This window comes from Corapipo altera, unplaced genomic scaffold, assembly GCF_003945725.1.
Source record: "Corapipo altera isolate COAL_440 unplaced genomic scaffold, ASM394572v1 45, whole genome shotgun sequence".
Lineage (NCBI taxonomy): Eukaryota > Metazoa > Chordata > Aves > Passeriformes > Pipridae > Corapipo > Corapipo altera.
In genome coordinates, this window is record NW_020884877.1 from 13,801,883 (window position 1) to 13,814,486 (window position 12,604).

The 12,604-nt window shown below is 36.5% G+C and overlaps 1 protein-coding gene across 8 annotated transcripts in view; it reads left to right on the forward strand.

The window, feature by feature from the left end:
* The window catches only part of LOC113943964 (neurabin-1-like), a 44,139-nt gene that overhangs the window by 27,082 nt on the left and 4,453 nt on the right, over window positions 1–12,604 (forward strand). For 4 of the 8 annotated variants that reach the window (XR_003526526.1, XR_003526527.1, XM_027636414.1 and 1 more), the window contains exons 14-17: window positions 1,033–1,120; window positions 2,189–2,260; window positions 2,774–2,969; window positions 8,596–8,712. Coding sequence is in view for 5 of the 8 variants with exons in the window: in XM_027636414.1 (XP_027492215.1) it covers window positions 1,033–1,120; window positions 2,189–2,260; window positions 2,774–2,969; window positions 8,596–8,712 (473 nt within the window). In the remaining 3 variants the exon portion in view is untranslated. The remainder of the gene's footprint in view (window positions 1–1,032; window positions 1,121–2,188; window positions 2,261–2,773; window positions 2,970–8,595; window positions 8,713–12,604) is intronic. The other 4 variants (XR_003526528.1, XM_027636416.1, XM_027636417.1 and 1 more) reach the window with 4 other exon arrangements.

Below are 12,604 nucleotides of genomic sequence, written 5' to 3' on the forward strand. Positions count from 1 at the left end.
TTTCACAAGCAGCTTAGTTATGAAACACCTAATTTGCAATACAAAACATATTTCAATTATTTAAAGAACATCTAGTAGCCTGAGAACTTAAAAGTAAGTACATTTAGAACTTGCAGTAATCTGTTGCAATCCACTGAATAGTGGTAGTGTGATGCTTAAGTTCATCACCTAATTTTATTTAATTATTGAAAAGTTGGTATTGAACATGTTTTATTTGGTGAAAAATTGGATCCTAAGAGGCGTTGTATGCAGTTTTGAAAATATGGGTGTTGGAGGAGCTTCGAAGTCCCAGTTGTTTCTTTAGAATTGTCATAATTTGTATACCTTATCCAAGAAACTCAGCTTGTTAGGATCTGTCTGTTCTTCAGGTACTGACTGTCATGTTGGTTAGGCACACTTTCTGGAGCTGGCAGCTTGCATACACAGCCCACGTTTGAAGTAACTGGCCTAAACTACTGAACCAGAAAAAATTACAAAAGGAACATCTATAATACTTCAAGCGTAATAAAGGATGATTAAATGCTCTACTTGCTCAACTGTTGCTTTAAAAATTAGTTTCTTTCATGCATCCTATACCAATCATCTAGTTTTAATTATCTATTTTGTGTATTTTGAAGTTGACATTTTGCAAAAGGAGGAGATAGTTTAAGATACTTTTTTCTAAACCTATCTTTTGTTTGTAATTCATTGAAGCAAAATACTGTGGCAAATCTTATCTTTCTGTAGGCAGTATAGAATTCTATCATATAATAATTCTGTTTATCAAAAGCAGTATTTTCGAACAGTCATAAGTAACTGTTGTGTTGCCATTTTTCAGTGTCACAGCACAACCAGAATGATGGGAAGATGTCATAGAGAATAACTTAGGTTGATATGGCAGTTGTATTTTCAGCTAGTGTCTGCATGTGAGAATGTGAATTTTAACATGGTCACTCAGGTTTTAGTATCTCACTTACAAGCATTGTCATTAGTACTTGAAACTTGCAGGTATTTTTAGAATAATGTTTTTATTTTTCACCCCTCTGTGGAAAGCAGAAGAAAAGAAAAATGAAGACAGGACAGTAGAAACAAATGAAGGAACATCATCAGGGAAGTCCAAAAGGAGATTTCCAGATTTTGGGTAAGATTTTACTCTTGTTCCTTCAGACAAAAATGGTGCCCTGTGTTACTTTTGAGAATATCATGTTATCTAAATAATAAAATGTTGAAGAAATCCAGTAATGCTACTTCATAGCAACATCACTGGATAGAGTCTTGATCATCTTGAATTTGTATTGCTCCTTTCATGTTTCTACCACATTTTGACTTCATTTATCTATACTTTTTTCCTGTCAAAGAATTTCTTGGGGTTCTTCAGTTTTTATATGAATACACCACTGAATACACTAAATTGCAAATACATGCATAGTTTTATGCCAAAATATTGTTGGTGCCTAAACTCTAATGTTATGTCCTGCTGGTGTTATTCTATGAAATAGATACCTTTCTTGCCTTAATTCCTTCTACAGCAGAAGGTGTCATTACATAGCTTTGGCTATAGTCTCTGCTTACTGAACTGTTCCTTGGAGGCAGGCATGAGCAGATTTCTGAGTTTCATTTAAAAAATGAGGTTGCCCACAGGGGTAAAACAGAAGTGCAAGCTGCATATTGTCTGGAAATAGTGTGGTAACTGAACTCTGGGGATTTGAGAGAAGAGTTGCTACATTTTGCAGTAAGCCTTGCTCCTTTGGAGAAAGGTATAAAGCTCGTTGAAGGCATCTAACACTGAAGACTTAAACTTGTACTGCCACAAATGCATCGTAATATATAACATAAAAATGATAACTTATTTCACACACAGATAGTGTAGGTAGTGACTTGGCTCAAGTCACTGTGCACTGCATAGGAATACTTATATAGCAATAAAACTGTGTTCTTCCTCTTGGTTGTATCTGCTATATGCGATGTTTGTTCGGGCATTTTCTGGTTTTATTTTGGTTATATGTGGTCTTTGAAAGGATACTGTCATTCTTAAAACATGAATGGCAGCTTTTTAAATTGCATCTATAATTTGCAAAATCATGCTTTATGTAACAAGATGCTTTTTGTAACTGTTGAAATCAATGTAAAAACTAGTTTGCTGATTTAAAAAAATGTTGCAACTGTGTAAATGTAAATGCTGTATGAAATTTGTGTTTTTTCACTTCAGGGGATTACGGAAATCTGGGGGCAAGGGTAAGAAGCAAGAAAAAGAAAATCTAAGAGGTTCTCTGGATAGCAGGTAGTTATTTTGTTAGTTCAGTACATACATGTTGCATTCATAAAATTTGTAACCTAAGAATGTCTTTAAAACTATCATTTACTGTGATCTTGAAGTACAGTCATGTTTAACAGTGACAAAATTATATGAAGATGAATGATGTAGAGAGGAGCTTCTAATCTCATTAAATAAGAAAAAATACACAGAAAACTTCAGAGCAAATTATATATAAAAACTTTATTTTGCTTAGAAAGATGAATGTCAAGTAAATTAAATTAGTATATTGAAATTTTTTAATTGTGCTAAATACCACAAAAGTTCTTTAATTTGTGTTGTTAAATAACTCACATTATTTTGCATGGATCTTTAAAGGTAAATATCAGTTCAGGTATCAGTTGTGCTGTGAAACTGGTGAAAATAAGTATTGAGTGTTTTGAGTTTGTTCTTGTTTTTAAGGCGGGGGTTTTGTGTGTGAGGGATGGGATGGAGGTTTTTCTATTGTTGTTTAAACACAGTTTAATCTGCTTATCTCAGAGGTTCCCGAGAACTCTTGGATGACTCTGGCAACAATCTGTCTGCATCAGATTCAGATTCCCCTGCTCCTACTTGCATGCCTTTCTCTTGGTTTGGAGACAGCCACAAAGAGCCTCCAGTTTCTAGTAGCAGCCTGCACGTTACCCAGAGCGGGCAGGATGGTTGTGAGCACGGTCAAGAGAAGAACAGAACCAAGGTAAAGATGACTGATTTGTGCTTTGAATATTTAAATGTTGCATCTTGATAAAGAAAAAACATCAGTGGTTAGTATGTGGAAACCTAATGACTTAGTCCATGACCCCATCACCTCTTACAAACGTTGCTGCAGAAGTTTGAGAATTTACAACCCTCACAAGCAGACACTATGTGAGTGTTCCTGTTCCCTCCTGTTTAGTTGAAACATCAGTAGTGGCTATTCAGGCTGAAGTAACACAAGGAAAAATTGCAGGGTATGTTTTTTCGCTGGTTTATAACGCTAAAAGTAACACTAGCTTTAGGAAAGCATAGCTTTAAAAGCCAAATCTGTTTCCCAACCTAGTTCTTGGAGGAAGTGTACATAAATAGAGGTCAGCCTTCCCAACAGTTGGCCAAACAGTTCTTACCATACTGGAATGTAGGGTTGGAATACCAGACTGTTGGGGAAAGGATAGCATCCTGGTTTTCATTAACAAATTTAGTATTGAAAGCCAAGAAGCATGTCCATAGAACACTGTCTCTTCCAAGGAACCACTTCTGAGTAACTGATAATTTAAAATAATTCTAATAATTTAAAACCTTTTAACCAGGTCCTAAAAGTGACACTACAGAGTTCAGTCTGTAGCCATAAAGTTACCATCTTTATAGTTTAAAACCATTTGAAAGAAATAGCTTTAAAAAGTAAAAAGTTTAATGTGTGCACTGTCTAAATGTTTGGTAAGACTAAGTCTAAATGTAAGACTGTTCCCAACAAACTTATTAACTTCATTCTTGTTTCCTTTGGATTTTATTAGATTGAAAATTATAGTTATTTGAGTAACCTCATAAGCTAAGTTTATTCTTGAGTTTCACATTTTTACTTTACTTCGGATGGGCAAAATACCCTTTCATGTTTTCCTTTTCTTCTGTTATTAGAGAGAAATTCCATATCTGGAAGAGAAATTTGCCAGGTTGTAGTCCATGGAGTCACTGATATTTTGCAGAGATGGCAGATAATAAGTTTGCTTTCCATGTTTCCAGATGCTGATTGCATTAAAAGGCTAATACATTTTTTAAATTACTTTCTGTTTTCTCATTTGTAAATTTACAATCCCTGTGATAGGACTAAGTTATCAGCATATGTAGTTTTTAAAAATTACAGAAAGTGGGTTTAGAACCATCCAGTACTTTACTGTAACACAGGAACTTAATATGAGTAGGAACTTTCTGATCTCTGAAGTAGAACAGAACTTTATAGAATATTGCCTGCTGTGCGTCAGCTCCTGCATTGTTCGCTTCTGTTGACGCATGCAGTGGCCAAAAGGTGTTTCTGTACATAACCAAGGATCTTGCAGGGTATATGCATATATTTTGATAAAATTTTTGATTAAATAGGAGTGCATGGTTGATCTCTTAATAGGCTGCAGCAAAGCTATCGAGATGTTTTCTGTCTAGATAAACATTCAGAGGTTTATCTTTCAAAGTCATTGATTCTGAAGAACCCATTCATCCTCTCTTCATTCTTCCTTTCTGATTCAAATAATTTTTCTAAGTCCCACTGCTGCATTTCTGCTATAAGCACCTGTAATGTGCTTAAGCACCTCGTAAGGTTTTTATATATAGAAGTTCTTTTTGGCCATCAAAAAGGTATAGATCTTACCAGATTGGGTGCTCTCTTCTTTTCGTTGCCCTGAAATAATAGCCTTTTCTTCTTATTGTTGTCTACTTTATCCAAGTTGATTATCACTTAAACCTTCCAACTGGTTTCTTGCTACTGGTTTGGGGGTTTTTTTGTTGTTTCCTTCTCATGCTGCAGCATGTAATTGCTGCTGGCTGCTCTTTTCCTTAGTTCCAGTTGCAAAACAGCAGCTGGAAGATTATGCAAGTCTCCAGCTATATTCCTGCTTTGTAAAATGGCAGAAAGCTGATCCCATTGAAGAACAGATTCTCATACATTCATTAATCATAAAATCATACTTGTCCTCTCCAAAGTCAGGCCGTTTTCACTTTGCAGTGTTTGAGGTCTCTTACAAAGATGGTAAGGTGACAGTGGCTGCTCCTTGGAATGAATGACTAATCATTCTAGATCTTAACCTGGAGTTGGTAATTACATTTGCACTACAGTAACAAGGCTTTGGCTTGTTTTGCTATGAAAAGACATTAAAGCTAACAAAGAAATGTGCTTGACCACTCAGCAGTGAGTCTTGTTACTAAAACAATATAAAAGCAGGAACTAAGTCATCTTCCCAGAATTTAAGGAAAGAATACTTCTTTTTGTTGGTGTTAACTCCAAATGTGTAAATAAAGCAATATATAGCAAGTGTAGCAATAGTAGCAGCAATTTGCTGCTTTTATGTCTGTAATATCCCATATGATCATGTGAATGCATTTCTTAAAGAACAGGTAAAAGTAGAAACCCTTAAATAAGAACTTTGTCATATAAAAAGTCTCTCACTGTTGTAATGAGTATTTTGCATTGTGTATAATTTTTGTAGTTATGTTTTAGCATTGATGATGTAAGAAATGTAATTATATTTTAACTGGTTTCTGTTTCTGCACAATTTGCCTCTAAGAGTTACTGCATCTAGAAGGTTTTTGTTTTCTTAAAATGATACTGCAGTTAGTTTTAAAATTATAGTTTCACAAAGTAATGAGTCAACTTCTTGCTGCTTGTGAAATCTAGAAACACAGGAATTAAAATCCTATGATGAGTGCTTGCAGACTCTTAAGCCTTATGGAACTTCTGAACTACACCATCCTTAAATTAGTCCCTTTGCATTATCTGCCCCTTTATTTAGTGCCATTCTCTGATACACACACATAAATATTGTTCATATTCACTGTTTTTCCAGAGCTCTCTTTAGCTTCTGTAAGCTTGTACGCAGCGTTTCATTTTTGATGCAAGGAAGAGCAGTGTGGTATAAAGTATTTATATTCTAGTATCTAAAATCATAGAAAGCATGCCTATAAAACCTCTTCCATCAAAATTCTGTGTTCTTCAAGGATCAAAAATCTTCGCAATTGACTCTAAATCCTTGAAAGGAAATTACTCCTTCTAAAAACTGAATAGGAGCAGGAAGTGGAGTAGACATTACAACTGATGCTCAAATGCTTTTACTTTTTGCTGTGTTTTCTTCATGTTTTTTCTAAGCTTTTTGCTTAAATATCATAATGCTGGGTTTGGTTTTTTGTTCTTGATTTTCTCTGTAAAGTTAGAAAGAGTGAACGAAGGGTGGCTGAAAGAAAAGCTCCTAAATAGATTTTCAGTTTGGGTTGACGTAAATTTGAGAATAGGTTGATGGACAAAGTATTCTATTATTTCTGGTAATAATTTTTCCATCTAAAAGACTAAAGAAGTCCCTAAAATATAATGTAATTAATAAAATAATCTACATGGTAAATAGAACACCATTTTTCAGTCATGGAGAGTACCACACAAAGCAGGAAAACTCGAGTTGTGATTTGGGGTTTTTTTGTTTGTTGCGTTATGGTGGTGATGGGTTTTTTTCTTGGGTTTTGGGGTGTGTTTATTTGAGGCTGGAAATGTGTATCATTAATTTAGAGTATAAGAGAGTGCAAAGATCAAGTGTATGCTCCCATAACAAAAATAGAATAATCTAGAAAATTGAGAGTTCGGGTTAAATTGCAATCAGAACACAAATACAGAAGTGCTCAATGAATATAATGGCAAAACTGTAGTTCTCTTATGGGAGCATAATTTACTGAAGAAAAATGTCTTTTAAGATCAGCTTAATTTAGAATCTCAGATTATTTATACATATAGGGGTGTGGTATGGCATCCTAAAAGTGTAGTTACTTGATTAGAGACTTAAAGAAAATTAGAGAAAATAATGGTAAAGTAATTTCTTACTGTTTGTAGGCAACAAAGAATAGTGCTGAGAAATAAATTTTAGAAAGGCAAAAATGTGATGCATGCTTTTGGCAGAATTATTTTTCACTCACTAGAGAAAACTATCATACAGGTCACAATCTGACTTGCAAATGGAGGTAATCAAATTAGAGAATATTCTGGAAAAGAGATACATTACTATTCTTCAGAAGGATTTTTTACCAAAATGCTGTGAAGTATTCAGGTGTAGCATCAGGTTTTTTCAGAGTCTTCAGGTTGAGTCCCAGGCTGCTCAGGTAACCTGCCTGAGGTTGTACCAGTACTGGTTGGCTAAGTTTCAGATCTTGCTGCTTTTAGATGCTAGGCCAGGTGTAAGGATCCAAAAACTTCCTTTAAACACAGACTAAGTGTAATAACTGAATGTAAAGAGTAATGCTATGGAGATTTTACATTCTTTCAGTATGATTTTACATTCTTTCAATGTGATAGTCACATGATAGTATCTTAGCCATATTTCTAACCTGAATTTTGCTTTGACAAATTTATTATTTTAGTAAAGTAATAAAATACTAATTTCATTTTTAAAGTAACAATCTTTTATTTCAGAAGAGTGTTATGTTTTGCAAATAATATATTCAGGTGGTCAAACTGCATAATTAATGTTTATTTAAACTAGTTTTTCTAAAGACATCTGAGTAATTATTTAACATCTGAAATGTTCGGTTTTGTTGTAGTATTTTTACACTATTTGGTACTTTAAAGAAATTTTACATAGCTTGATATAGTCCATATACTATAAAAATTCTTCTAAAGATATTTTGCATTTATGTGGTATTTTTCATATGCAGTAATTTTCAGATTACATGATTCTGTGCCTCAAATGCAGCCACCTCAAAACTGAATTACAGAATCACAGAGTAGTTTGGGTTGGAAGGGACCTTAAAAGGTCACCTAGTCCAACCCCCCTAGATCAGGTTGCTCAGAGGTCTGTTCAACCTGACCTTGAACGTTCCCAGGGATGGGGAATCTACCACCTCTCTGGGCAACCTGTTACAGTGTTTTACCACCCTTGTTGAAACCGTTAAAGGAACTGCAATTCAGTACAGTATCTTAAATCAAAATTTAAAGGTTTTTGAAAGCTTGTCCTTGGGCAAGCTCTGTATTCTCTATTAATAAAATAATTTGAATCTCGTTTGCTTTACTGTTGACTACAGTGGTTCAACAGTGGGCAGCTGTGAAGTCTAGTCTAAACCTAGTTCTCGTTTTCACAAACTTTGTAAGATACGGGCGTATTCCCATGTGCCATGGGAATCCTGATGACCATAAACAATTAGGATGGATTTTTATCTCTCCAACAGGAGATTAAAAACCACCACCTTCTGAAGCACGTTCATAGTGCTTGTGTAGGCTTCAGTTTAATACAAATTTGGCATGAATAATTCCAACAAATGCATTTTAAATTGCTTCTCCTGAAGCATGGGGTGCCTGCTGAAAAAGTAACCACATGTATTTCCTTATGTACTTTAACACCATTTCAGATTATGACCAATTCTGCACACAAGGTGCTCTTATTGGGGATATTGATTTAAATTTGTTACTGTGGTTTTTTGAATTCAGAAGTTTAACAAAAACAAGTCAGATGCTTTATGTAGTTAGTGCATTTCATGTGTGTTCTAAAGGTAACTGAGTTGTACTGTTTGTTTTTTTTTAACCAAAAATCAAAATTATTAGAATGTCACCTTATGACCTGCTTTTCCAAGGAGTGAGTTAATAAAACGTTATTTCCACTTGTTTGCAGAGTAGAATTGTCATAGATGATACATACCATAGCAAGCCAAGTTGTGAACTTTCAGGGTTAGTGACAGAACCAAATCTGTCAGGTCGTTCACACACTTTAACCTTCTCTTCAAATGAGGTGAGTTTCAAAGTGTGTATATGTGTCTTGTTGATGTTGTTGTTCACACTACAGCATGTTTAACAGAAACAGATATGTGTAATGTGAAACTAGATGGCTATTCCATATTTGAATGTTGAAGAGCACTATAGAGAATCATAAGCTGTTAATGAACTAAAGGACACGGACCAGTGGGTGACATCAGCCTGTGTGTTCTGATTCTAGTTCTGTCATAAAAATTGGAGTAAACTCTCTGATCAAATTGCAGTTTTTAATTTTAGATATAACGTTGTTATTTTCCACTAATTTAAAGCAACTTCCTGGGTGAATAAAAACTGCAGCATTTTTGACCTTCACTTCTGCACAGGTTTGTTTTACTGTAAAATTTCATCTCAATAAAAAAAAAAAAAAAAACACAACCAGAAAAAGGCAGAGTATGATAGTTTTGATATATAGGTAGAAATTAGGTATCTGAAAATCAGTGTCCATTCCCCCTGGAGAACTAACTCCATTGGCTACAGCTGAAACCTAAAGTCTACACGTGGGTAACATTCTGAGATGTTGTCTCATTTAGTGATTGACTGATGGGCATCTTTTCCTAAACTAAAGGATTTAATTTATAGACTCTTTAGAAGCTGAACACATTTATTTTACAGAAATGATTTAGAGGACTTGCCAAAGTGGTGGTTCATGAATGTCAGGGGGGTTTTATTAGCTGTCTTAAATAAGGCTCTGGTGAAAACCTTAATATTCCAGTAATATGTAGAAAGTCAGAACAGTCTTACAAACAGTGTTATAAATTCACTAAGTTAAAAATCTGAAGTGTCAAAAATCATATAACTTGTTTACAGGTTGCAGCAGTGGATTAATTTGTAGAGAGTCATTAGGTCACCCCTGAGCCTCCTCTTCTCCAGGCCAAACAAGCCCAGCTCCCTCAGCTCTTCAGACCCTTTACTAGCTTTGGACTTCTCTGGACTTGCTCCAGCACCTCAATGTCCTTCCTGAATTGAGGGCCCAGAACTGGACACAGGACTCAAAGTGTGTCCTCACCAGTGCTGAGTACAGGGGATAAGTGCTGCCCTGGTCCTGCTGGCCACACTATTCCTGATACAGGCCAGGATGCCCTTGGCCCTCTTGGCCACCTGGGCACAGGCTGTTCAGGTGGCAGCTGAGCAGCACCTGCAGGTCCTTTTCCACTGGGCTGCTTTCCAGCTACTCTGCCCCCAACCTGTAGCACTGCATGGGGTTATCGTGGCCAAAGTGTAGGACCTGGCACTTGGTGTTGTTGAAACTCATGCTCTTGGTCTCAGTCCGTAGATCCAACCTGTCCAGGTCCCTCTCCAAGGCCTTCCTACCCTCCAGCAGATCAACACTCCAACCTAACTTGGTGTTGTCTGCAAATTTACTGAGGGTACACTCAATCCCCTCATCCAGATCATCAGTAAAGATATTGGACAGGATCCTTAACTTAAGCTCTTCACAAGTAGAATTTCTACAGGATGGTTGTTGTTTGAATGGGTTCATAATTATCCATCAGGAATCATGCTATCCAGTGTAATAACCCCTGCTTGCAGAGGGGTGCACCACTGCATGCTGCCTTACAAATCGTGGAATTGGTAGGAGACAGGAGATGGAAGCACCTCTTAGAGATGTAGACAAGGGCAGCACTGAACAGTCTGCATCTGCTGGGCAGGTGCTCACAGGCAGTTTGGGGAAGTGACTGCCTGCTGAGAGTTCTGTTGTTAGCAGCCAGCTAGTTGCAGCAGAGGCACTTCCCTCACAGATGGCTAGCAAGCTAGCTGGTAATCCTTCTAAAGTTCTTAATATGTTAAATGGTGTGGCAGCAGTGGTGTTTTCTTGTGCTTTGTATTATCTTCAGAGCTTCAGTATTTCTGTACTTGTTTTCTGAATCACCTGTGTTTTTATGTGGGAGCACATGGCTTTCTCATGCTTCCTTACCTTATAAGTAGTTTTAGTTCTGCTTTCTGAATTTGCAATTGATCTGTTCTGTGCATGCTGGCTGTTTTGGGGACCGTAACTTTGATGTACAAACAGCTTGGCATGTTCCTTGGGCCTCTGAATGAACATTTGGGATAAAATGATGTAGAGGTGTTATTTAATGAGCAATAAGCATTACTCGGAAGTGTGTGTTCTTCATCTTGCCCTTCTACAGTTTTCACTTTCCTGTTCATATTCTGAAAAGTATTCAGGTGTGCTTTTCCCTTGTGCAGTAATGAAAAATTCAAATTATACAGGATTAAATATCTTTCTGTGAGGAGATGGTCTAGGTGTTTTAACACAGATTCAGGTATTGCTACAACAACTTCTGGTTTTAGGGGTCTGTCTTTACCAATATGAAGTAGAAGGAATTTGTTAGCAACTGCTGATGCTGAAACCCTATACTGCAATTAGTAGCTCAGCCTGGAGGAGTCCAGTCTGTTACCTGCTCTAATCCACACGGCTTGGAGGAACAGATGCAGAGATCCCCCGGGATTCTGTCAGGGGACTGTGTTCCTTCAGTGAAATGAACGAATCTGTGCCTCTTTTTTTTGACAGGAGTACACCTTCCTCAAGTACTTACACTCTAAAATTACGGAAGCAAAGTTTTTGCATGGCTTGCACAGATTCAATAAAACTAGAGAGTGAGTTACAACTGGAATATAACATTTTACACATTTCTCAGTGGAAAGGAGATATATAGATACATGGACATTCCCCTCCAAGGAATAGAAGTAGATATATATTAGAAAAAAATATGTATGGCAATATATAGGTTTAGTAGTTCTTGCAGCTGAGAGACCACACATGACTCTGAGATACAGGTCAAACTTCAAATGTAAAGTATTTCCCCCTTTTAATGTATTATTCATGAACATGTGCGAGTGTAAGACAAAGTTACCAATATATATTTTGCATTACATTATCAGGTTAAGGAGCACTATTATCTGAAATTATTTAAAATAAATTGGCATTTTGAAATCCCTTGGTAATTTATCAAATTAATCTTCTCTGTATGAAGTATCTCAAGCTTGATAGCTTGGATAGGAAACTACAGTGCCCCAGTTGTCTTGATACAGATGCTGTACTGAGCACTTCAAGCAAAACCTCTTCTAGAGCCATTTGCTGTTATTTTATGTAAATTGTTATTTTTCTTTTGCACATCAGGAAGGTAGATGTGCTCACACTTGTTATATCTACATAAGGATTTTGATTTGGATAAGGAGTTCATTTTTTAAAAATAAATCTCCTGATTGTTCCCACTTACCTTACTTTGATTTACCTTGGAAATTAAATCAGATGTGCTCCGGCAGTGGTTCTGGTACATTCCAGCTGCTAATGACCATTAAGTTGGTGTGACCAGACTATAGCTGTTTGGAAGTGAAAATCCTTTTAAATGCTTGTAGTACAGATTTTAGAACCTCAGCACAAAATGTTCTGCTCTACAGATTCGTTCCTATTTATCTGCACTGTCTCCTCATGTAACCACTGTCCTTTGTTTCACAGACCAGGGGAAGCAGAGCCATTTCTGATTGCATGTGATCCTTCAATACATAAGAAATTTAAAAATTTTGTTTCACCTCAGACTCCCGGTGCCTGCCATGCTGAGCGCTCAGATCCAGTGTACTGTATGATCAGGTCACATCACAGGCCTGCATCTCACCATCTTTGACTTGCAGTCACCTGAATTATTTTGTTACATTCAGTCAACTCCCCCAAATATTCCATCGAATAAGCTGGATTTTGTGAGATCCTTGTGGCTGGGAGCTGTAGTTGTTCACCTGAGCCTTACAGGGTCACGTCTCAAATCCATGACTAGAAGTTGCTTATTTCCAGGTTTTCTGTTTACAAATGATGTGTAAGGCTCCCTGGGAAAGGGGGTGTACTTTCTGCTGTTTTGGAAATATCTTTGATC